The sequence below is a fragment of the Lissotriton vulgaris genome, unplaced genomic scaffold (assembly GCF_964263255.1).
Source record: "Lissotriton vulgaris unplaced genomic scaffold, aLisVul1.2 SCAFFOLD_3545, whole genome shotgun sequence".
NCBI lineage: Eukaryota > Metazoa > Chordata > Amphibia > Caudata > Salamandridae > Lissotriton > Lissotriton vulgaris.
In genome coordinates, this window is record NW_028242236.1 from 120,793 (window position 1) to 147,593 (window position 26,801).

At 45.1% G+C, this 26,801-nt stretch overlaps 1 protein-coding gene across 1 annotated transcript in view; it reads right to left on the reverse strand.

Annotated features, from left to right (window-relative positions):
• The window catches only part of LOC147669016 (killer cell lectin-like receptor subfamily B member 1B allele C), a 156,898-nt gene that overhangs the window by 71,953 nt on the left and 58,144 nt on the right, over window positions 1–26,801 (reverse strand). The window contains exon 5 of the mRNA XM_086948282.1: window positions 16,307–16,464. Coding sequence (XP_086804408.1) covers window positions 16,307–16,464 — 158 coding nt within the window. The remainder of the gene's footprint in view (window positions 1–16,306; window positions 16,465–26,801) is intronic.

Genomic DNA, 26,801 nt, shown 5'->3' on the forward strand with positions numbered 1-26,801 from the left:
GGCCCCCTGCACAATATGAGGGGGGGGGCACTGGGTTTCCCAAATCACACAGATGTTCATTGTCCTTGGGCTAAATAGTTCCCCTAAAGGATTGGGGACCCCTTGAAGGGTTTAGGGCCCCATGCACTGCAGGATTTTTAGGGGCCTGCGTTACGCCTCCGGTACCTAGCTTTTAGGCTTCATGGACACGTTATCCTTTATATCCACGTCATTGAGTATTTGGATAAGCGTATCTGCATACAATTCGACAAGGTACTTGAGTCGAGAAGGTCTTTGAAGCACATACAAGGCGGCCAATATTATTGATGGAACTAGGACAGAAAACTCGAAATTGTTCCACAAGGAACTGGAAAGTAAAAGATTCTCAGTCAGCCCCAAAATACATCAACGCCCCACGTAGTTGTTTCATGCATAACTTCATACATACCACCTTTAATAACAAATAAAAACATTCAGCCTTTTCCCCTACTGACCGAAAACACTCTTATTCAGATCAGTTCTTGGAAGAGATTAACTTTGAATCACAGGGCATGGCTTCCGCGCCAAAGTAAAATGGCGACAGACCGCTGAGCTCCGTCGCATTTACGGAGCTAAAGTCTTTTTTTTCAGCCCTTCATGGCCATGCTTGATGTTTCCTGACAAAGTCTCCTGTTCCCTTGCTTCCTTGCATGCTCGCAAGAAAGTGGGAACATTGGGAGACCCCTCCTTTCCTACCTGCCGCAGTAGAGAATTCCAGTCACATGCGAGCGACCACCATTTCCTCGGTGCGCCCCTCGTGCCTCTGACCTTCATGTATTGGAGTTTCGCTAGACGTATTGGGTGAGCCTTCAATTCACGTGTGGCACTCTTTTTAGGTGCTTAGACAGCTGGAGGCCGTGAAAACTCAGAACGCTTAGTAGGATCACAACCAAGTGATGGAATACTGTCCTCGTCCCAAATAATTTAAAGGGAAGGTCTGGAGTGTGTTTGTTCCAATTTGCCCTAATATTATGGTTCCTGATGGAGATTGTGTGATGAATAGATAACTCCATACATGGGGTCTATTCTGCAGAAGGGAAACGCTCTTCAGTGAGACTGAAGACAAGACTTTTTCCTCTGGATTTCATGCTCTACTTGATTTTATGGATTGCCCTGCATGGCATTGGCTTTGACTGATTTGATTTTCTCTTTGGTTAATAGGGGCACTTTTCTAATACAAACACAGTGATTTGGAAGTGGTGCACTAGGTTGTCAAGTGGGTCTTCAGGTGGTCTTTTTTCCCCTTGTTTCCTTGCTTGTGCACAGGACGGTGGGAATGATCAGAAACCCTTCCTTTTCAACCTGCTGCCGTGAGGGCGAATTCCAGTCACACACGAGCAGCTGCCATTTTCTCAGCATGCCGCTTGCATTTCTAAACTTTATTCTTCGCAACCACAACGGGTAACCAACACCTCCTGCCACAATGTGTTGACCAAATTACCTCATTTAACCTTCAATTCTCTACAATTTTGTAATGATTCTCAACTATTTATGGAGGTCTGCAATTCCTGAATATGGCATTATCCTTTAAGTCTTTTGGATGAAATATTGGTATGCCTACTGTATTGATATATTTCTATATATTCTTTTTTATATATCAGTACACGTTGTCCAACTTATTTTCTATTAATGTAATTACTTAACTGTTGCCCTTTATATTGTATTCACCGTTAATATATTGTAAAGGCAGACTTCGATCCTCTCAAAAGCTCACTCAGCTCTCTGTGCATTTCACCAGAATGGCCAGTGACTCCTGTATGACTTCTAAGCCATTTTCTTGTAGTATTAAACTAAGAGAGATAAAAATGACCCTCCATCTCTGATCCTGTCACCTTATAATCTTGTTTTAGATACTATTTAAGATTAAGTATGTGCCTTTAAACCCTTTAAAACCTTCATGAGTACTACAAATGAAAAATTGCAACAAATTGAAGATCATTGATTATTATGGAGGGCAAAATATTTGGTATGGAACAACATGTAGATAACCTTCAGGATATGGCTAGCAAATTCCTACACTGGAATAAGAAATTCAAAAACTCAAGTTACATACAAGTTACATACTGGAGACCTTGAGAACAGATATATAAGAAATAATCTTCACAATCTTGATCTACCTGAGAACATTGAAGGCCCTAACCTTAAGGCCAACGTGAAGAAATATTTATTCAACAGTGGAGAATGGGTTTGGATGGGTGTAAGGAAGTTTTGGCGCTCTGCGTGTTCCTTTAGTGTGGATCGTGGTTACAAACGTAAAGTCCGGTGCATTCAGGTCAGGGGAACAAACCCCACGGAAAACCAGCCCCTGCCAAGGTAAGGAGACGTGTCTCCTGTTCCAACAAAACAAGAAATGTCCCGTGCACACGATAAGCTACACATAAGAAAGGCGAGAACAACAGGAGCCTCAGGACCAGACCAAATACCGATCAAGGTCCTCCATTGCAACCCCAAAGAATGGAGCAAGATGTTATCTCCCCTTTTTAACTATATCTTTACAACTGGAGAAATCCCTAAATCATGGAAGGGAAGTATAGTAATACCCATCCATAAAAAGGGTACAATGCTACACCCTGGTAACTATAGGCAAATAGCCCTATTGGACGCAACAGGAAAAATCTTCACTGCAACAGTTTTAGATCACCTTAAAGATTGGGCCTTTTCTTCTGGACAAATTCCACTATACCAGGCTGGATTTAGACCAAAGCATTCTGTCACGGATAACATTGCGATGTTACAAACCATCTTAGATAAATACGTGACAGTTAAATCTCAGGTCGTATATGCTGCTTTTATTGACTTTTCCACCGCATTTGACAGAGTAGATAGAGGAACACTTGATGAAGCAGACATTTATATGATACCAAATACATATGTTTTATGGCCTACAGTCTTCTTTGAGCTACTAAAGAAAGACACCAGCAGAAATCCACAAAATGGTCGCACTCTCCATTTTGTGTGTAAGTCAGTCTCAGTCAGCTGCAACGTGCAAGCAACGCAAGGCTTTTCCGAGAATAAACATGCCAGCTTCCAGCTTTCAGCTAGCTATTGCAAAATTGCACATTTTCAGTAAATCATGTCGACATGACCTGCAGGCCTGGCCGGTCACGTACGCACGTGCCAAGTCCACGTACACCAGAGACACAGATTTAACCTTTAGGGGAAAACCCAAATCTGCTTTTGTAGATGACACGTGGGCAGCAACACTCAGTAAGACACACTCCGAGCCTTAAAAGGGTATCATGCCACAATCGCCCTTCATTGATTGGTCCAGCAGGACATATTCTGATCTAGGTTACGTATGCTATGATGCACATCCGGTAGAGTTCTCTGCCTATATAATGTCTCTGCACTGTCATGCCAATTGGGCACTCAGTAAGCTTTGCTGAGGTCTCTGTGCTGCACGTATATTGCATTGTGATTGCATTCTGATTGGGTTCCCAATACATCTTGCAAACAAATGTGCTGAGAGCGAATTGTTTATTTCACTGTTGTCATTGATCTTTTTATTTTCACTGTTAAATACTGAGCTTCTACACACTCTGGAGAAAACTTGCCAAAATGGGCATCCCGGACAAACTTTTACACATACTTATATCATTGCATACAAACACCTGGTGCCAGGTTGAAATGGGAAGGGAAACGGGTCTTACTAGTTCTATCCCGACTCCAAATGGCCTAAGGCAAGGATTCCTTCTTGCTCCCTTATTGTTTTCTCTCTACCTTAGTGATTTGCCTCAACGTTTTCAGCAGATATGTAATTTTCCTCCAAAAATTGCCTTCCACAAATTACATACGGTGTTATATGCAGATGATATAATTATACTAGATCCAACTCCATTTGGACTGCAAAGGAGCCTCCAGGCACTGTACCAATACTTGGAGGAAAACTATTTTATCCCGAACATCGCGAAAACAAAAATAGTCCCGTTTTCAGGAAGGAAAAAGATCATCAAATTCCATTGGTCTCTAGGGGAAAAAAGGGTGGAAGTCGTAAATGATTACACTTACCTAGGTCGAATCTTTATTAAGACGTTACAGAATAGGCCCCACACTTTGAATTTGACCCGGAAATCGGACATGCATGTGGGAGCACTTTTAAAACTGTACGCTGCTTCTGGACAAAGACACTTCTTCTCCATGCTTAAGGTATGTAGTGTAATGATTCCACCAGTACTATCATACGCTCTGGAATATATACCAATAAGCCAATGGAGCTTTTTAGATCCAAAAGAAGGTAAGATCCTACGGAAACTCACGAAGCTGTCCCAGGCGGTACCAGTACAAGCCCTCCGCCTAGAGTTTTCATTAACTAGTGCCTATGCCAGAGGAATTGCTAATATCATCAGGTGGGCATATAACCTCCTACATGCAGATGAAGGAACGCTTCGATCCTTGCTCAAAATAGAAACATTTGAACGCGATTCATCGAAGAATATATTTACAAGAAACGTCTTAACTGCTTTCAAACTTTCAGAGACTAAAACTAAATTGCTACTATCCTGGACATCAGCCCACCTGAAACTCTTCCTAAAACATTTTACCCCAAGACTCAGCTTTGACCTTGACGTTCAGTATTGTTTTAAATTGTCTCTTTATAAAAATGTCGCTGAATCCATTGCTTTTAAGCACCCTCAATAGTATATAAAATGTAATCTTAATCACGGGGCTAGGAGATTGATTGTGCTGCTCAGATTAGGAATACTTCCTGTAAAAACACTAACGCATAGGTGGCACTTAAAAGAAAGCACTAATTGTAATCTGTGTAATGGTGGAGACGAGGACTTAGAGCATCTATTGTTCACCTGCTCAAATGCAACAGTCTCTATGGCAAGAAAAAGGTTTCTACAACCAATCTACGTTAAATGTAGAATCAGCAAAGCACACGTATTGATTATCCTATGTAAAGCTCCGCCAAATGAATTTGTATGTTATAACCTTTTTAAATTTTTAAAATTATTTTTACCTTTGTATTAGAATGAAAACTTTTTAACAAAGTGGTTTATAATTGAATATGGTGTATTAAATATTTGTGGTTCTCAGTGGAGAACCAAATCAAATAAAATAAACTTGAACGTGAGTGGTTTTCTGGTGAAGACCTTGATTAAGCAATGGTATCAAAAAGATTCAGAGAAGATTTGTCTGGTTAGGTATAGAGGGTTTTAATTACATGATGAATGATCAGTTCATCCAAGAAGAATTGTTCATGATAAATGATAAAGCCGACACGTGTTTCGTCACACCGGCTGGGACTCATCAGGGTTCAGTATGTGGTTGTGGAGGCACGGGTCCGTGCGGGAGTATCAGTCCTCATCCGGGTAATGGAAGTTACCGGATGAGGACTGATACTCCCGCACTATGGTATTTGACATCATTGCCTCTGTAAAATCACCTATGAGGGAGTCTCACGTTCTTTAGATGATCCGGGCAAACAGAAAATGTTCCTACAAAATATTACAAAGCAACTTTTGGATATAAATGCACAATGCTCTTAAACTGCTAATTTTGTGCATGGCTAATCACTTTCTTACTTTTCCTTAATCTAAATTCATATGGCTTTACTTTTTATCTTCTTTTATTTATCTTTCCATTGTTGTTCTTACTGCTGGTGCTGACAGGCCTGGGACTCATTCTCATTCCTTTTTACTTCAGATTGTATGAGGGTTTCTTTGTTTCTCCTTTTTATCTTTTTGGCACTTTCTTCATGTTATTTTATTGTTGATACATGGTGTCCTTCTGTTTCCCTCCCTGTTTTTGCAGTTTGTCAGTCAGTTTCAGTTTTTAACGTCTTTATTGCGAATTGTTATTCATAAAAGACACACATACAAAACAATCAATACAAATTAAATTAACAGAATCTGAAAATGTCAAAGCAGTACTAACAAGAAAATAAAAGATAACAGTAATTATTTAGATTAAAATACCCAAATAAACTTTACCTTAATAGACGTCAAAATATTTAAAGGATTACTAAAAATATACAAGGAAGAGCTTACATGTATACATTTATAAATGAAAGAAAACCGGACATCAATACTGGACAGACCATAGTATATTGCAGAAGCATACTATTCAAAATTATTCAAGACGATAAATTTCGAACTGACTTAATCCTAATTAGCCAAGCCCATCCAAGAAATTTAGCCATTCCAATGGATAGCCATTCAGCAGTATTTGTTTTCAGAATGTGCAAAGCTTCGCTACTTACTCGGGTGTTAAGTCTGGAACATACTGGTTTCAACCATTTACATCGAGGTTCACTGTAAGCTACACATACAAATAAAAAGTGACCCAATGTTTCTCTGCAAACATAACAACAGGGGCAAAGGGATGATTCTGTCTTCTGCCAACCATTAGTAAAAGCCCTCAAAGGGAGTGTTCCTACACGAAACTGATGGTATAATTTTCTATCTAATGTTTTAGGAATAACATCCCAGTAATTCTCTATGTGAGGTACTATTTTATGAAGCAAAAAATGACCCGTCAAGTTCTGTTTCTCTGTTAAAGCAACATGTTCTGCTTTTACCGTTGACCAGAAAAGTAGCTTGAAGTCTTTTTTAGTAGGGAAAGTATTAGAACCCGGCTCAGACCAGAGCAAAGGAAGACCCATTTTGATCAAAGTGGTCTTAATTTGCTTAAACCACGGTATGTCACCGGCCCCCAGCTGCATTCTCACATCATGTATTTCTCGGGCAAACATGGCAAGTTCAGGAGTAGACCATATGCGCCTCCACAGAGCTACCATCCTGTAGAGGGCTTGGAGTTTGATGGAATACAAGCCCATATCCATTAATAAGGGTAGGACTGGTGTTGAAGGGGGCAGGCTAACAAGGTTACGAAGGAATTTGCTCTGAATCCTATCTAAGACTGACAGGTCCACATAGCCCCAAATATCAGCCCCATATAAAATAGCTGAGCTAATTTTGGCGCTATAGATTTTAAGAGCCGGTAAAACTCTTTTAGTGAGCGAGCATCGCTGCTCCTTCACTAAACAACCGGACAGGCGAGCAAATTTCAAACTAAGCGCAGCCACTTGTTCTTTCCATCTTAATCTGTAGTCTATTGAAACCCCAAGATATGTCATAGCTTCAACCTGCTCCAAACTAGACCCATTCATGGTAACATACCCCCTCTTCGGTTTATTTTTTGTCAAGACCATGAACTTAGTTTTATTGATATTAATTTCCAGGTCATTCTCATTGCAGAAGTCCACAAATTTATTTATAGCCACTTGCAGGCCCTTCTGGGTTTTGGCCAGTATGAGTGTGTCGTCCGCAAATATTAGAAGAGGAAATTTAGTCCCACCTAAGGAAGGGGCGTCAGTCGGAATGTCTGTGAGAAACTTCACCACCTGGTTAATAAAAAGTATAAACAGGGTAGGAGCCAGGACACAGCCCTGCCTCACTCCACGTGTCACGGGGAAGGTGTCTGTGACCTGACCCTGCCGCCCCCATCTAACCCTGGCAAAGTTTCCCTCATGCATCCTGATTGTGAGATCAAGGAGTGCGGCAGGCACACCCATCCTTCTCAGGGCTAACCACATCTTTGCTCTTGGGACCAAATCAAAAGCTGATTTGAGGTCCACAAATGCAGCATATATCGTGCCACCTCTCAGGAATACAGTTTTCCAGAAAATCATAACGAATCTTAATATCTGGTCAACAGTGCTAGTATATTCCCTAAAACCCGCCTGCATAGGAGACAGAATGTCAGCTTCAGACATCCAAATGTGAATTTTCCCTAACAACATCCGAGCAACAACCTTTTGAAGGGCATCTATAAGACTAATGGGTCTATAGTTCCCTGCATCTGTTCTGTCCCCTTTTTTATACACGGGCAGGATCTCTGCCCCTTTCCATGAGATGGGAATCTCAGTCCCTCTAGCTATTGCATTTGCCAGAAGAGTTATATACGGGACCCAATACAATTGATCATACTTAAAAAGGTCCGCAGGAATACAGTCCATACCTGGGGCTTTACCGTTCTGCACTTGATTAAGGGCGGTGATAGCTTCTGATTTGGTAAAAACAATGTGATCATGAGATGGCACAGAAAACTGTACGCTGGCATCTTCCCTATTATTAAGGGAGATCCGTTCCGCGACACTAAACTGTGCCTCAAAATGTTTGACCCATTGCTCAGCTGGAACATAATTAACAGGAACATGCATATCACCCGTCCCACCCCATTTAACAACCTCCCAGAACTTTAATTGGTTGGATGAGGTGCTAGCCTGGTATAGATCCAACCAACGCTGGTCATCCCATCTGGTTTTTGCCTCTTTAAGTACTTTCCTGTAGTTTGCCCTAGCCAACCTTATATCCCTGGCTATTTTAGATTTAATAGCGGATAACAAAGAGCTATGGGCGGCACGACAAGACTTGTCGTACCACTTAGACTTGGATTGCACTATTATCCTTCCTTTAACTGGTTCAATAAAAAAAGATTTAATTTTATTAAAAAGAGACTCGTGAATCACCCCAATTTGATCGGGTGAGATTCCTTCTTCAAGTAAGGGTTCTATCAGATTTATTGCAGTTCTAACCTCATCGGCAACTTTATTAATAATAGAGGGGTTATCTAGTAACCTGGCCCATCTTACCCTTCTACAATCATTCGTAAGACCAGCCTCTGCCGTATAAATATTAGTTGCAGGATCCAAAAACAAACCCTCCTGCAATAATAGTTTAACGACCAGGGGATTGTGGTCACTTTCAGGTCTCGTGACCACCGCCATATCCTCCAATAGTTTCCAATATTCTAACCTTAACAGAAAATAGTCGATGCGACTAGAGTGCAGGGAGTTATCAAATGTGACCATTCCCATCGTATCTGATTTGGTCCTACCATTTGCTGCACGCAAATTCCAGTCAAGGCACAGACCTAACCACTGCATAGCAGCCTCAGTGACTTTTTTAACTGGTGGAATAGTTAGATGAGGTATGTTCCATAACTGGTCAATCTCCCCATAACCCCCATCGACAAGGCTAGGAAAAGGTTCAAAAGAACAATTAAAATCCCCTGCCACCATAACACATTTATCTCTACTAATACTGTTTAATACAGAATCCAGGTCAGCTATCACACTCGCGGGCTTCCCTCCTGGTAACCCTCTTGCGTAAATATTAATAAGGAAAAAAACCTGTTTGTTTACACCACATAATTTCAAAGCCAAAACATCATTACTCACAGTAGGGAGGTCTGTTATTGCAAAGGCTAAAGATTGTTTTATCCAGATGACCAAGCCACCCGATGGACGTCCCTTCAGTCCTTTGCAGGCTGGTTTATAATAGTTAAGATAGCCAGCTCGATAAATAGGCTCTATAGACCAGCTTTCCTGCAGAACAATTATATCATGTAAATCTATAAAGGAACACCACTCAGCCTCTGACAATTTCCCCCTCAATCCCGCTACATTCCATGATAGGACTTTCAAAATATGAGGTGGTTGCTCTCCCAAGGGTACCATTGGACTCATAGTTTCTACTATATTCAAGGAGCTAGGTGTACAGTTAGGGTGTATATCCCTTTCTACCTCCCTCTGTGTTACATTAATAGTTCCTAAAGCAATCTCCATTCCAGGGATTTTCAAATTATTTGGGGACTGGGTTACTACAACCTCACTATCTAAGCATTCAGATTCTACATTTTGTCAATCTACACCTTCTAGCCCAGACAATGGTGCAAACCGATTTGCAAGGCGAGGATAAAACATTGGGTAGATCGGAGTTTCAGGTTGAAATCTGCCTCTAAATCTATCCCTTCTGTTGTGGCGGATTGGAGATTGAGGTCTAGAAGCATATAAGGTAGGATAAAAATAATGCAGTGATAGTGTTTGCACATCTCCAACTCGTCCAAATCTTGCTTCCCTACCGATGAATTCAGCAACCCATGGTTCTCTAAAACTAATAACCACACAGTCACCCTCAAGGTCTTTTTTCTCGTAGCCTACCCAATCCACCCTCCTTACATTAAGGATTTCAGGTTTTAAATCAGGGGGAAGTGGACGGTTTTTGTTAAGCCAAAATGTGACCTTATTATAAAGATCCTTGTGTGTTTCTCTCGTGCCGTTACTAAGGGGAGCCACACCAGTTAAAATAATAGTATACGGCACTGATTCCGGAGGGAGATTAACACACTGCTTCCTAGGGATAAATTTGGGGTGATGACTTGAAGCCTTATTCTGTGCAGGAGTTGAGTTTCTCTGATTCTGCGAGTTTACAGCAGTCTTTAACCCAGTTGAATTTGCCATGGTTACTTTTTTGGGAACTGGTACTGTTTTATTTTGTGCTGATTTGGAGATAGATGCCCCCGCTTTGGAGGTATTTTTGCTGTTATTACCATGATTACTATTGGTCTCTATATTATAATTGGCCGCAGTATTAGGCATACTAGTGGGAGGGACAAGGGGATTTAGTCCTTTTGGTACTAAGCCAACAAGGATTTTATTAGATGACTCTATATTATCCTTAACCAATTTGTCCAAGGCATCCATTTTATCATTTAACAATCTAGTCCTTTCGAAAAGTGGTAGAAGAAGTGATTTAAGTAGTAACTCAGTCTTGGCCAGAAAAATTTCTTCAGAGATACTAATTGTAGGATTGCATTCCTCAGGATGGACAATCAGATTAGTATTAGGTGGCTGCGGGGAAGATAATATAACATTTTCCGCACCCTTAGTTTGTACATCAATGTTAGGTGAATCTACCCTTTTACGTTTCCCACGGTTAAGGGGAGATGTGTGTTGTGAGCTGAAAGTGGAATCCATATGTTCAGTACTGACATTAAGATTGGGCGAGTCCGAAAGGCCCGATTTCTCACTAACCAGGTCTAAAACAATAGTCCCACCATTCGATTGGTTGCCTTGTGCAGTGTTATAGACACTTTCTTGGTTAGTCCCCACTACCTCCACAGAATAGTTATCGGAAGCAGTTAACAATAACGACTCCACATTAATATCGTTACTATTTGTAGTCAACAATGTAAGTGGGACTGGGGGGACGTCCGCACTGATCTTACCAAGTGAGGAACGTTTACCCGTAATAATGTCAAGCGAAAGTCGCTTTTCAACCAAGGCTATCTCCTTTTCCAAAACGGCAGTAGAACGTGTAAAGAATTGATCAATAGTCCCGGTGAAAGTGCCATTGGAAGTGGAGACCTGAACCTGTCTTTCTTTACCCGACCTTAGGGGCATGTTTGTAAAGAAAGTTTTCAAAAATCGAAGATTTCACGGGTTTCAATAGACAATTAAATGAATATACCTGATATATACCACAGAGTTAAAATATCCAATATTAAAACCAGATAAAAGACACAGTTTGGGAAGGAATAAATGTTAAATGGGTGGCCCTGCTCGGCCTCCTGCGGCCCCGGACGGCCACAGACGGTCCCGCCCTTGTCCCGGGCTTCTCCCGCGCGCTCTCCCGCGCTGCGGGAGTAGTATTGGATTGATGTAGTAAGAGGTGGAAGGGGTGGGAGGGGTCGGGGAGAGCGGCCCAGGTGTTGGTCCTCCGGGCAGGCAGGCGCTCCTGGGAGTTGAAGTCCCTCCTGAGCGCTCGCCGCTCGCAGCCCCGACAGCAAACTCCCCCAGCTGATCCTCCTATCTCCGGGCTGCAGAGGTTCACACAGCGCGATGCGGGACCCGCGGAGCGGGTTCCGCGAGCTGTTGGATGTCAGGCAAAACAAGTAAGTCCCCAGCAGAGTGCTCTCTGGTCAGCAAAGCGTCCCACTCGCTTACAGGGAAATGCTGCTTAAAAACGGTCGGTGAAAGGGTGGGAGGGGTCGGGGAGAGCGGCCCAGGTGTTGGTCCTCCGGGCAGGCAGGCGCTCCTGGGAGTTGAAGTCCCTCCTGAGCGCTCGCCGCTCGCAGCCCCGACAGCAAACTCCCCCAGCTGATCCTCCTATCTCCGGGCTGCAGAGGTTCACACAGCGCGATGCGGGACCCGCGGAGCGGGTTCCGCGAGCTGTTGGATGTCAGGCAAAACAAGTAAGTCCCCAGCAGAGTGCTCTCTGGTCAGCAAAGCGTCCCACTCGCTTACAGGGAAATGCTGCTTAAAAACGGTCGGTGAAAGGGTGGGAGGGGTCGGGGAGAGCGGCCCAGGTGTTGGTCCTCCGGGCAGGCAGGCGCTCCTGGGAGTTGAAGTCCCTCCTGAGCGCTCGCCGCTCGCAGCCCCGACAGCAAACTCCCCCAGCTGATCCTCCTATCTCCGGGCTGCAGAGGTTCACACAGCGCGATGCGGGACCCGCGGAGCGGGTTCCGCGAGCTGTTGGATGTCAGGCAAAACAAGTAAGTCCCCAGCAGAGTGCTCTCTGGTCAGCAAAGCGTCCCACTCGCTTACAGGGAAATGCTGCTTAAAAACGGTCGGTGAAAGGGTGGGAGGGGTCGGGGAGAGCGGCCCAGGTGTTGGTCCTCCGGGCAGGCAGGCGCTCCTGGGAGTTGAAGTCCCTCCTGAGCGCTCGCCGCTCGCAGCCCCGACAGCAAACTCCCCCAGCTGATCCTCCTATCTCCGGGCTGCAGAGGTTCACACAGCGCGATGCGGGACCCGCGGAGCGGGTTCCGCGAGCTGTTGGATGTCAGGCAAAACAAGTAAGTCCCCAGCAGAGTGCTCTCTGGTCAGCAAAGCGTCCCACTCGCTTACAGGGAAATGCTGCTTAAAAACGGTCGGTGAAAGGGTGGGAGGGGTCGGGGAGAGCGGCCCAGGTGTTGGTCCTCCGGGCAGGCAGGCGCTCCTGGGAGTTGAAGTCCCTCCTGAGCGCTCGCCGCTCGCAGCCCCGACAGCAAACTCCCCCAGCTGATCCTCCTATCTCCGGGCTGCAGAGGTTCACACAGCGCGATGCGGGACCCGCGGAGCGGGTTCCGCGAGCTGTTGGATGTCAGGCAAAACAAGTAAGTCCCCAGCAGAGTGCTCTCTGGTCAGCAAAGCGTCAGTTTGTCATTATCTTCCTCACATTTATGAAAACTTAATTGCTACATTGCTTTTTGACAAGAAATTCATTGTAATGATGTTGAATCACTCAAGCTTAAGCGTCAATGGGTAGCTATTGTAGGTCATAAATCGTTAAATATAAAAATATCATCAATTAAATGTGATAGGAATGGACGATGGGTATTGCTTGATGCCGCTATCTTTAAAAAACAAATTCATTTTTTCAATATTTATGGCCCTGTTAAATCTGATCCTGACTTCTGGCACAATGTTAAACAAAACGGTCCTCCATTACTAATCCTAATATTATTTCTGCAGGTGACTTCAATGTTTGGTTGGACCCATTTTCTTATAGAAAATCTAAATGTAAATTTAAACCTGATTACTCTGATAAAGCATTCCAATCTGCTATTGCCTCTTGTCCATTCTTCGATGTCTGGAAAACTTGTAACCATGATATATAGGAGTTTACATTTTTCTCTAACTTTCATCATATTATGTCTAGAATTGATTATATGTTAGTCTCCAAATCTTTACTCTCTTCTATTCAATCATCAAAATTTGGTTCAATTTTAATATCTGACAATGCCCCTGTTTTATCCTCTTTTGATTTACCCGTGAATACTACCAAACATGCTCATTGGAGATTTCCTTATTATCAGATCAGAATTTTATTTTGGAAGCTACCTCTTTTATTTAAGATTTTTTCAATGTAATTAATCTATTTACACTTTCGTTCACAACAATTGTGAAGCTTTTAAAGTTTCATTTATGGCGCTTACAATTTCTTACACTGCTAAAAAGAAAAGAATATTGAACTCCCAATACCTCTCCACTCTACAACATATTAAGATTCTTGAATATACTTATTTTACTTCTAAATCCCCTTCTCTTCAGTGGAAACGGATCAAAGCCAAATCCACACTGAATAAACTGACTACTGTTGATGCACGTACATCCTCCTTCAAAATTAAATCTAAATATCATGGGGGCTAAAATAAAGCTCGTAAAATGTTCAATTATCTAAAAGTTAAATCAGAAAGGAAAAATATTGTACCTATTCAAAATGAACATAGAAATACTTTATTATACTCCAACTCTGATATTATTAATGCCTTTCAATCTTTTTTTGAATCATTATATTTGGAAGATACTTCTGAATATAATATCCAAATATTTTTGATGGCCTTCCAAATCCTCCCATTATACTGGACATTCTGGATACCATGGTGCAAGGGTGCCTGTGCCGGCTCATGGCTGCAGTTTGTGCGCCAGCGCAGGGGGAAGCACAGAGATGCAACATATTCTTGTAAATATGTCACATCTCTGTGCTTTCCAAACTAGCGCAGCACGGCACAGCGAAATTACTTGCTGCACCATGCTGTGTTAGTTTGTTGTAAATCTGTCCATTGTATTTTAAAAACCAGGTGCGGGGCTAAAACAGAAGGTGCTCAGCAAGCTGCCCTCCAATTAGGTTTTTCTCCCTGCGAGTTTGTGCCTACACATTTCACTGTACTCTTAATTTCAACCCAGGCTACCCTCCCTGCATGTCATTTTTGGGTGACAAATGACAGATCTTCACACACAACATTTTTTTTAAAGTATGTGTAGAATATTCAGTGTCTAAAGCGCATTGGTTCATATGTCACGTGAAATGAGCATTGGAAGCGTTAAGTTAAAAATGCACTTTAAATTAAGGGAGTGCTTGATTGCTCCTAACACCCAGTACAACCGTATTATCAATGGAGGATTTAGGAGGCAGCAATATGCGATAAGAACGTTCATACATAATTGTTGCGTAGTATTGTGTATGGTTATGATGTATTCAGTGGCAGCTGGTAGATTTGAAAAGTGGCAAGGCATGATTTTAAGATCTGAGGTGTAGCAAGCTAGCATAGTTAAAACTCAAAAATATTGGCAATGCCAATCGATCTCGCCATTAGGATCTTATATGTATTTAACTATGCAGCACATTAGCGTGGGTGCTGAATCACTTTAGCATTAGAAGTCAGGGTAAGTGCGTATCAATAAGGAAGGCGCTTTTTGAGGCTGCAGTAGCCCTCCACAGACATCAGCTAAAATGCTAAGTGTCGCGCTCCCACTCCGCTAATGCTAGCATAGCTAAATGCATTTAAGATCCCAATGGCGAGACCGCTTGGCATTGCCAATGCTTGTTTAACACACATTTTCCTCTGTCCCCCCATTTATACTTGACGGAGGCACTGACAAGATGGCACTGGAAGCTATAGTGCCTGATCCAAGGTTGGCTGTTTTGGCATTTTGAATTGTATTCTTCCCTTCTCTGCGGCCACCAGGACGGCAGTGCTACCCTCCTGCCCTTCACAGCCGGGGCCCTGTCATTGAGCACACACTGATCTGAACAAAGGTGCTGTGATCCAGACCTTGCATTCAGGGAGGTTTACACATGAGCAACCATAGACATGCAAATGAAACATCAACACCGATGCACTAGCAAATACACAAACATGCAAAACAAACACATCGTCAGTAATGAATACTCATATACACATATAGGCATCACTTACGCAAGCGCACTTGCAGAAAATGTGTGGTTTTCTGTACATTTGGCTTACAACCATTGTCCACTCATGGGGAATTGATAACTTTGCATGACCGGACAATTGGTGAAAAATGACCGCAATCGAGTATACATGAGACTGAGAGAAGTCATCGACCCCAGAGGACAGAAAACTATGAGCAGGCCTCAAGGTTATTCATGGCTATGAATGCATGAATGGGCACTCCAAAGTCTGGATCATTGGTACAACCATGTTCTAAGTGGGAACCAGTCACAGTCCAATTGATACTTCTTCTTTCTGGGCAAACTTGGCCCCACTCGCTCCTGTGAGCGGAGTAAGTAGTGAGAAGCAGCCATCTCAAATTCTCGAATTCATCTCAGTCACTGGGGTACGCTCGAACCACGTTCCTGTCCATGTCTAACACCCCTGGTTCATTCTAGACAGTGACCAGCCAATTGCATTGACATTTACATTTACATTTACATTGAGCCGAGGCCCTGCTCCAATAGCAGTCCAGCGGGGCCAGTGAGACAAGGTCCCTCCCGAGGGGAACATAGGCATCCAGAGGCCAGTTTCAGGTTAGTTGGGTCTATTCAATGCAGCAGATCTTGAGTCCTATTGCACAGTTTGCAAAGGACCCAGGTCTAGTGCTCTTAAGACCCTCGAATATATCACCAACACCTTACCAGCTCTGCTTTTTTGTGCATCACTGATGTCTTACCAGCTCTGCTGTCTTATGTATCACTGACGTGTCACCAGCCCTGCTTGGTCCAATATCATTAACCCCGCACTGCCTGTACCTTGTCCTGTTTCACTAGTGACTCACCAGCTCCTCCTGGTCCTTTATCACTAGCATGCGCGCGCTCCTTGAAGAGCAGTCTTCGTGGCTCTTGCTCCAGGTATTAACCTCTTTGACTTTTGAGAAGTAATAACAGATTTCTCCATGGAGCAGCCAGTCCTTTGGGCACCGCTCACACCCAGGGCCTGTCAAAGGAAGAGGAGGGAAACCATGACGCTGTGAGTTAAATCATTAAGACATATATTATAGTTTCTGGCGCTATGGTTCCATGAGAAGTATCAAAAGCGTAAATCACCACTATGGTGCCTTTTGTCAGAGTAACTTCATGCAGAAAGATTTAATTATTCGTTTAAGCTTTTAACTGAATCCCCAACAACAGCAAAGCTAAACCCAAGAATCGACTCCAAAGCTCAGCAGAACCAGTGGAACCAGCCCCCTCGTTCACTAAGACAGCCGTACGGCCAACCCTGTCCTGCAATTGTCTCATCTACGTCACCCTTGAGAGAGCGTAAACTGAACGAATTGTATCAGTGCATCACACTTACACGTAGTACGCACAATCATGAAGACAAATGCCATGGGTGCCAAGAATATATTCACCTATACTCTGACATGTGTAGTTAATCTAGAGATTTATGTAGAAGTGGAACTAATGCAGAAATGTGTGAACATGTATAACCTTATTAGACGTGATTAATCCTGAATCCATGTCGTGTAGCTGCTAAAATGTAAGAATGACATGCTGCAAACACAGAACGCAGTAGGCCTCAGGGCCAGAGCTGAAAGGGTTGGGAAAGGTATTCATTTGCACAACGTGGATTGCACTAAATGATATTTAGTAATTATGTTTTCAATAGGTTTATATTTTATAGATGTGTTTATATAATCCTAAAGTAGAGTATTAACACGAGATATTGATTAATGAAAGGATTTGAAGAATATAATCACTATGAGAAATGTTGTAGGCCTGAATTGTTTAACCATGCTTGATTTACACGTATTAGTAGGAGCCAAGGGCGCCGAGACATAATGTTGCAACTTCTGTTAGAAGTTTATGAGAAATGGGATCCTAGCTGCGAATGTCTGTCTGCGGGTGTGAGGAGGGATCCAATTAAAGATTGGATGAATAGGGTTCTGTTCAGGAGAAGGAAACAGACATGGAGGAGGGTTTAGGAATGTTTGGGGGGTATCGGCGGGCCGGAGAAGAGTCTGAGAAGCAAGGTCAACTCTAACGCACGAGGCCCCAATGAGGATCATCATGGAAAAAGCCAGAAGCAACACCACGTGAGGGGCGTCTCACAAGGGGCGTCTCAAATGTTATTGTGTTTTGGTATTAGGGACAGCACCCCTGGGTGGAGTTAGATCAGATGCCTGAGGACCCTTTAGAGAGTGGATGGGTAGGCAGAGAGGGGTCATGACTGGAGATCATAGGTTTTCACCTAGAGACTAAGAGTGGGTGATCTTCCTTGGAAGTCATTCGCAACTGACACCTTTTGTTAGGTTGGGATTTTGTTAAGTAGGGATACCATCCAGAACAGGGTAGGGACAGCCTAACCTGACCCTTTTTATCCGGCTGTAAATGACTGAGAGAGCACAATACGTGTCTATGCTGGCAGCTCTTTTAATTCTGGAATTAATCCTGGTAGTTTTCTTTGCTCGTCTGAGGGCTTTCAGAGAGCACATGTATGTAGTCGTACCCATATATCTGGTGAACATCATTCTGAGATGCTTGTATTTGCAACTTACCCTAACCTTATAATAAATCCTTGAAAGCTAGAAGTTGTTTGTGGTTCTTCCGAGCGGAGTCCATTATTGATTGAACTAACCTGGAAAGAGACGCACCTTCTACCCTCAATGACAGGCAACAAAGATTCAGTCGACCAGAACGGGGTTTAGATCAAAGGTGATAAGATAGCGATCAAAATCCCGCCCCCGCAGTTGGTAGCTATAGAGGATGGTTGCCTTCTTGAGGAAGGTGATCTAGGCCAGGTTAGATTACCCCAAGGCCCCTAGAGATCGATGATCGGAAGAGCCGCCCGCCGAAGAAGATCCGGATGACGTGAGACAGAAAAGCAGCAGTATCGGTCGAGAGTGAGTATAAAGGGTCATGCGTGTTAGATTGCGGTGTTTTTGTGTTGTATCTATGTTGTAATGTCTGGCGGAGTTGAATGTCTGTAGAGTATCTGTGGAACAGGTTGTGAGCGCGCGCAACCGGTAAAAATCTTAAGTTCAAAGAGAGCTTAAGTGGTTCTGGTGTATCGGACATCCAGAGTAATTGTCAACCAGAGTGAAGGGGGTCATGAGGTACCATTGATCGCCCGCAGGACCGAGATAGGGGGAACGTAAGAGTGTATGAGTAACGGACGCTGGGCGGAAGTTACTGTGTGTAAGCAACCTATCAGAGAGACGGAGGACGTTTCGTCAGTTGTGGTGACAATTATAGATAGACTGTGGACGTACAGTCAAGGAAAGGGACGGCTTGGTCGGAAGTAGTCATTTTTCCAGAGTATGAATGGGACGCATGCATGACCGGGAGACGAGCTGAGAAAGGAGGGGTGCTGCTGCGAAGCGGAGACGAGTGACGTCAGAAAGTGCCGCGCTGGGATTGGCCGGCCGGAGCAAGACCGCGCTGCGATAGGCCAGCTAGCAGAGCCGCGCTAGGTTTGGTGGATTGTCATCGGGAAGTAAACAGAATAGTGAGGCTGGAAATTGTGCGTATAATTATGAAGTGTTTTAAATGGTTAAGAGCGGCGTTTAAAAGAGAGAGGCGGAGATCTTATGAAGGGGAAGAAGCCCCGCTGGAGGGTACGCCGGCTTATTATATGGCGGCAAATGTTGGGCTCCATACAATAATGTGGATATCAGAGTGGAGTAAGATTACAGAGGGAAATGAGGAACTGACGTTTCCAAAGTATGGGACGTTCAGATTAGAGGTGCTACACAGATTGAAAGCGGTCATGACCTCAATGAGACCTATGCCTAGACCGACCCAGTTTGAAGCTCTCAATGCATGGATTAGGGCAGCGCACGAGAGGAACTTGAATAGACGACAAGAAAGGGTGAAACGATCGGTAAGAGCAGTGCAGGATGCCAAATGGGATGCGGATGCTAAAAGATGGAGAGCGCATAACATTGAAGTAAATAAACTGTACCCAGTGTTAGAAGTGCCAGGAAACAAAAGTCCATTAGAAGAAGATGAAGAGAGCGAGACAGAGGACAGCCTGATAAATAGGTTACTGACAGATAGGCCACCCCCGTATAACAAAGAGCCAGGAAGTGTAGAGACCAGTGGAGAAGGGGGGGGCTGCATAGGGGAACATGGACCACTTCCCATTTCCGATTGGGATCCCACTGCAAAGAAAGAACTGTCCCAATCTAGTCAGGTGCAGCAGGTGGTCGGGAGGTTTGTGGTACAAAGAGTGCCAGAAACGGAGTGTGCCACATCCTACGCACTGCCAGATGCCCTGCAAGTACCTGTTACTATAGGTCCTATAGTATCGATTTATGACCCAGAAAGAGCTAGAGGGGAGGAACAGGTACGGAGGGACAGGGAAAGAGCAGAGATGGCAAGGAGGAACGATACGATCAACTCCCCAAGTCAGTTGCCAAGACCGAGAGATTGGAGCACCCCAGTACATACAGCAGTAGATCCGATAGGGGATCCGGGGGGCCCTAGATGGCCGGAGGATCTGAGGGGATCAGGACGAAAATCCTTCCAGGAGCTAAGTGAGTACATGAAGAAATGGGACGAGGCAGTGGAGGCTCACAAGAGCATCATTGCCGCGGAAGCTGGAAGGGAAAGCCAGGATAGCAGGACCCGGACTCACTGTGGGGCTGGCGAAAGCAGTCCAGAGTGGGACGGGAAGGAACAGGACAGGAGAGGGGACACTTGCCCTATCAGGAGAAGAGGGAGGTCAGACCTGGAAAACAGGGGCCCCGAGTGTGGGGGGGTGTCTCGCCCAATACACAGTGAAGGAGACCGGAGAACGCAGGAGTACAGAGACAGCTTTAAGTGTACCCACTATGTGCCTGGCAATGGCGAACAGAACGGGAGTTGCGAGAGGCCTCGCCATAGCCCCTGTGATTACGGACAAGAACGCAGTCCAGGGGATATGGGGAACCGGGAAGGATCATACCAGATACCAAGTGACACTAGACAGAGAGAGAATGGCGACCGGAGGGAGAATAGCAGGGAAACCTGCCGTGGAGAGAGAGAAGAAAGAGAGAGTGGACAAAATAAGATTGGGGGTAACAGGCCCGTGTTCCATCACCTTCCAAGATCGGATGGCCGAGCATGGGACCTAGAGAGATGGGAGGAAGGAAGGACTCTCCTTAACTCTCCTGAGCCCAAGCGTAGGGCTCGGAGTTGGGATGGTAGAGAGACCAGTGAACCCCCTTTGAAAGACACATTGCGAGCTGAGATAAAAGCCAAGAGACTCGATGTCGCCAGCTTAAAGTCAGATCTGGACGACATGGTGGATGGTACCCTGCCTTTAGAAAGAATGGATATGTATGAGCAGGATGAAATACTGTTCATGGCAAAGGACATCACTCGAAAGGCGAGAACAATCCATGAGAAATTAGTAGAACTAGCAGGCAAATATATGGTGGACCTGTCAAGGACCAAAGCATTACAGGGTAACCACAGGCTACATTATTCAGATCGAGACTTAGATGAGAGAAGAACAATAGGATTGAAAACGCACATAAGGGAACTGATCACGGGAATAAGGACGTGGAGGGCACTGGATAAATGGGAAGAAAGGTGGTCCAAGAAGGGGACCGTCAGGAGAAGCATGCTTGGTATGACACCGGGAGGATTACAGAGAATAGAGGCATACCCTTTGCGTGAGGTTGCAAATGGGAACTATGTACATGTGCCATGGAGCAGGGGGGACTTGGCAGCTTTTACCAACTCCTTCCCTAAATTGAGGGAGAACCCAGTAGAGTGGTATAAGCAAGTGGAGAGGTTTGTAAAAATCTCAAAAGTCCTATGGATAGATCTGAACACCCTGTTTGACATTGTGGTACCAGGAGACTTGTGGACAGCATGTAAGGTTAGCGCTGAGTGGCCCACAACAGAGCCAGAGAGAGATGCAAGGACTAATGGGCCGTCCGAGACAGTAATGGTTAAATACAAGAGAGTGATGACCTGGCTAAAGGACAAGGTGCCAATGCAGGACATAGATTGGGTCAAAATAGATCGCACTAGACAGGAACCCAAAGAGACAGTTCACGAATATTACGAGAGATTGCTGAAGGCGTTTAAACAGTATAGCGGACTGGATGTAATGGATCCTAAGGATATAGGGCAATTTGTGTCTAAATTCGTTTTGGGTTTAAGACCGGATATTAGTTTAATGATTCAGCAGCACTTGATTTGTTGGCAAAATAAACCTTTAGATGAAATCCTGAGATATGCCAGGTACTGCTGTGATGAGATAGACTCCAAGGCAAAGAAGCTAAAAGAGAAACTGATGGTGGTGCAGATGCAGGCAGCTGGTAAGGGTGGACAGCAGCAACAGCAGCAGGGAACAGGAACTGGGGGTAAGAAACAGTATAGCCAGAGCAACGGCAATGAGGAGAACTCCACCTTTAGACCAAGGGTGGATATAGCCGCATTGAAGAAAACGACTCGATGCCACCAGTGTAACGAGGTGGGGCACTGGAAACGCGAGTGTCCCTACAACGTTGAAATCGGGGAACAGGAGGTAGAGGAGGAAGAGGTCCAGAGTAGGCCTGCGAGAGGGGCAACGCCATACCAAGGAAAGGTGCTCAAAGGGGGGACCCCTCCTCCACGAGCCCAGTTCCCTCAACCACCTAGAGTAGGGACTATGGGTAAGACATATAGACAGATGCCTCTGTTTTTAGGAGGAGAGGAATGCTATTACGTCGATCCATTAACAGGACAGAGAGTGGAAAGAGAAGACTGTACCCTCGGGGCAGCCTTAGATGTGGACCAAAGGGGACCCTACGTTGAGGCCGAAGTGGTAGGGTGCCCCACGACATTCCTAGTGGACACAGGAGCCACTCGATCCACGATAAGATCAGCCGCAGTTCCAGGCCTGCCCATGCCCATGTCAGGAGAGACCATACAAGTGGTGGGGGTCGCAAACCGGAGAATGACTAGCCCATTGACAGAACCAGTGCAGGTGAAAATAGGGAAATACAGCGATGAGCATCAGTTTGTGGTCTGCGATTCTAGTCCTGTATGCCTGTTAGGAAGAGACCTTTTGTGCAAATTAAATTGTACGATATACTGCACACCACAAGGAATGGAGGTATTGACCAATGATGACGATGCTGACTTCAAAGTCGCAAATTCAAGAATATGTGTGGAGCTGTATCCCACTTTGACCGTGGATGAGCTCCCATGGGATCTGAGAGAGACTGTGGCACCGGAAGTGTGGGATTTCACTGGGGAAGAGATTGGACTGGTTAAGGGAGTGGACCCAGTGAAAATTGTAGTGAAACCGCAAGCTGAGTTTCCAAGAACACCCCAATATAAATTGACTCCAGAAACGATTGCAGGCATAAAGCCAGTGATCGAGTCCATGATTAAGCAGGGAATATTGAAGGAAATCGTGGGTAGTCCATGTAACTCCCCGATTATGGTTTTGCAGAAACCAAATGGGAAATTTAGGATAGTGCAGGACCTCCGAAAGATTAATAACATAGTTGTCTCATGTTGTCCAGTGGTACCGAATCCATCCGTGATATTGTTTCAGATACCGTTCCAAGCCGAATGGTTCACTGTGATTGATCTTTGCCAGGCTTTCTTTTCGATCCCATTGGATGAGGATAGCCATTTCCTTTTCGCTTTTAAGCTGGAAAATCGCGTATTAACATGGTGTCGTATCCCCCAGGGGTATACAGAAAGCCCATCGATCTTTAACCAGCTATTGAAGAAAAATCTTGAAAGTCTAGTGCTGCCCCAGAAGTCAGTTCTGGTCCAGTACATAGACGACCTCCTTGTAGCGTCTGAGACAGAAGAAGCTTGCAGGGAGGATTCCATTGCTTTGATAAATCACCTAGCTGTAAATGGGCACAAGGTGTCCCCGGGAAAATTGCAGTACTGTCTGACAGAAGTGCAGTACTTGGGGCACAGAATAGAGAAGGGTAAACGAAAAGTGTCACCAGACAGAATAGAGGCGATCATGAAAATGAATGCGCCTAAAACGCAGAGAGAAGTCAGGATGGTGGGTTATTGCCGACAGTGGATCGCGAACTTTTCACTGAAAGCAAAACCCTTGCAAAAACTGACGCACAAGGAGGTGAGTGATCCGGTACCATGGGACAAAGACTGTTTGATGGCGTTCCTGCAGCTGAGAGAGGACCTGTGTCGTGCTCCTGCTCTGGGAATGCCTGATTACGATAAACCATTCTTGCTTTACTGTTGTGAGAGAGAAGGTTGTGCGTTGTCTGTGTTGGTCCAAATTCATGGGAATGCCCGTAGACCAGTTGCCTATTTCTCGGCTACTTTAGATCCAGTAGCCGCAGCGTTGCCCGGATGTCTCAAATCCGTTGCTGCAACAGGTGTCAGTATTGAGCGTTGTGAGAACATCGTGATGGGGCACCCGTTAGAGGTGTACGTGCCCCACTCTGTTGAACTGTTGATGACCAGGACCAAAACACAGCATCTGACCAACAGCAGGCTCACGCGCTATGAGCAAGTCATCCTTGCTGCAGAGAACGTGACCCTCAAGAGATGCTCTGTTGTGAACCCTGCTACCTTGATGCCACTCCCAAGTGATATCGATGATGATGAATGTACAGACCATGTTTGCCTTGATGTGACTGAACTATGCACCAAACCGAGACCCGACATCGTGGATGAGCCACTGACTGACCCCGATGAAATTCTCTTTGTCGATGGCACATGTGTAAGAGACGAAGTTGGGCAGTTGAGAGCAGCTTACGCTGTCTGTACAATTTCTGGAATTGTGGAAGCTGGATGCCTGGAAGGAGTACACTCCGCTCAGGTAGCCGAGATTATTGCATTGACGTGTGCCTGCCTGGCAAGCAACCAAATTCGAGTCACCATATACACCGACAGCCAATACGGTTACGGGGTAGTTCATGATTACGGGCAGTTATGGTCTCAAAGAGGTTACATGACGTCTTCAGGCTCCCCCATTCGAAATGGAGAGTTTGTGCGTCTACTGTTGGAAGCTTTGCAATGTCCAGCAGGGATTGCAGTTGTAAAATGTACCGCTCATAATCGAAATATGGACTTCGTGTCACAAGGCAATAGATATGCCGACGAAGTTGCGAGGTACTGCGCGGAACAAGGGTACTCTTTCACAGAGGTGGAAGTGGGCGGAATAAATGTAAGAACTGAATTAGCTATGATATTAGAAACTGTTGATACTTGGGATGAACTGAAGTGCATGCAAGAAAACGCACCCGACTTTGAAAAGCAAACCTGGGAAAAGGCACGATGTGTGATAGGAGAGGCCCATTTCTGGGTCTCAGCAGATGGAAGAGCGGTGCTACCCAATGAGATGGTGAGCCCAATGGCCAGACAGATCCATGGTCCAGTACACTTAGGGAGAGACGCTATGATGAGAGTATTCAGACAAACTTGGTATAACCCTAAGTTCAGAGTAGCAGCTGAAGCGGTGTGCCAACGTTGTGTGACCTGTCAGCAGCTGAATGTAGGAAAAAGAACACCAGTTGCACTGAGCCACATAGGGAGGTCTGGAGGTCCATTCAATCGAATGCAGTTAGACTTTATTGAAATGCCAAGGTGCAACCGCCTACGTTATGTCTTGGTGGTTGTTTGCGTATTTTCCAGATGGGTCGAGGCATACCCTACACGCAGGTGTGACACCCTTACAGTAGCCAAGTTACTGCTTAGGGAACTCATCCCTAGATTCGGGGTACCGGCCTCTTTGGAATCAGATAGGGGAACGCATTTCAACAGCGAGCTTGTGAAGATGATTTGTGCGGCCCTGAACATAGATCAGAAATTGCATTGTAGTTACCGACCAGAAGCATCAGGAATCGTGGAGCAGATAAATAGCACCATTAAGGCCCGAATTGCAAAGATGTGTTCATCAACGTCCCTGAGTTGGCCTGATGCTCTGCCATTGGTCCTTATGAGCCTCCGTAGTACCCCAGACAGAAGAACGGGACTGTCGCCTCACGAGGTGTTAATGGGGAGAGCAATGAGGTTGCCATCTGTCCCAACTGCTGCACTGTTAAACATCACAGATGATATGATCCTGGACTATTGTAAGGGGCTGTCTGACGCCATTCATTCTGTGTCCCTTCAGGTGCAGGCTGCCGAAGTTCCGTCATGCCAGGACCTGTGCCATGACCTGTGCCCTGGTGATTGGGTGCTTGTGCGAAAGCACGTGAGAAGAAGCTGCCTGGATGTTCGCTGGCGTGGGCCCTTCCAGATCATCCTGATCACGAACACTGCAGTCAAGGTGGGAGGACTGCCCAATTGGATCCACGCGTCGCATACGCGGAGGGTTCCAGCACCTCTGGAAGAAACAGCTCCTCTCTCGGATAGAAGTCCAGCTGCGGACCGAGAAGCCATAGAGGGGGCTAGACAAGCTGTAGAGGTGCCAGAGGAAGCAGAGAACGAGTCTGACCAAGCTGAGGACGGTCAGTACAACAGCGAAACAGACGACGCTAATGAAGGAGGAAGTAGCTGGGAGTACGAATCAGACACCGACCAGTCTGAAAGAGAGCGTGAACAGACCAGAAGAAGAAGGAGCAGAAGGGTACGTGGAGAAGCTAGTTGGCCACAAAGAAGGAGTTCTAGCCTGAGGTCAACTCCAGAGAGAACCCTTGCTCCGATATCAGAAGACTCAGACCCGGAAGAAGGTGCTCAGGGCTCTGAAGCACCAGATCTAAGAAGGTCAAGAAGAGTGCGTGTGCCTAGCAGAAGATACGCCACCCCTGAGTGGACATATCTGGCGACAAATGTCTTTGGAACGGGAAACAGGGAGGATATGAGCGGTGGTGGTGTCCAGCTCTGAGCCCATCATCACAGTGGAAGTACAGCTGTTAGTACCCGGAGTCGAAGCAGAAGGGTCACTAACGTTCACCCTCCCCAGCCCTCCCCGCCTGAGCAAGTTAAAGCACATGTTTTTCACAGAATTGCAATTCCCCGACTTTGGAACAAAGATAACCAGCCATGAAGAGCACGTTCTTCGTTTGGAAATATTGAACTATGCTATTCAAGCCGCAGGTCCGAAATTAGTTGTAGATGCTTAAAGACTTTTGTAAATAAGCAAGAAGAAGAAGATTACCTAGCGCCCAGGAAGCAGAGAATCTTAGGGACCTCCCTATTAGTTGACGGAGAAGGGATAGGGTTGTCTGTGTTAAAGCTGCAAAAAGACTTTTTGGAAAAAGAGACTGCCAGCTTCCAATTGTGGGGTTCTAAAGACTGAAGGAACAAAAGAGACTGTAAAGGGACGAGAAGAAGAGAGCTTTGCGTTGAAATAAGGAAGAGAATCCTACAGTCTGACGAAATGGAAGCCGGCACCCCGAATCGTAGAGCCAAATG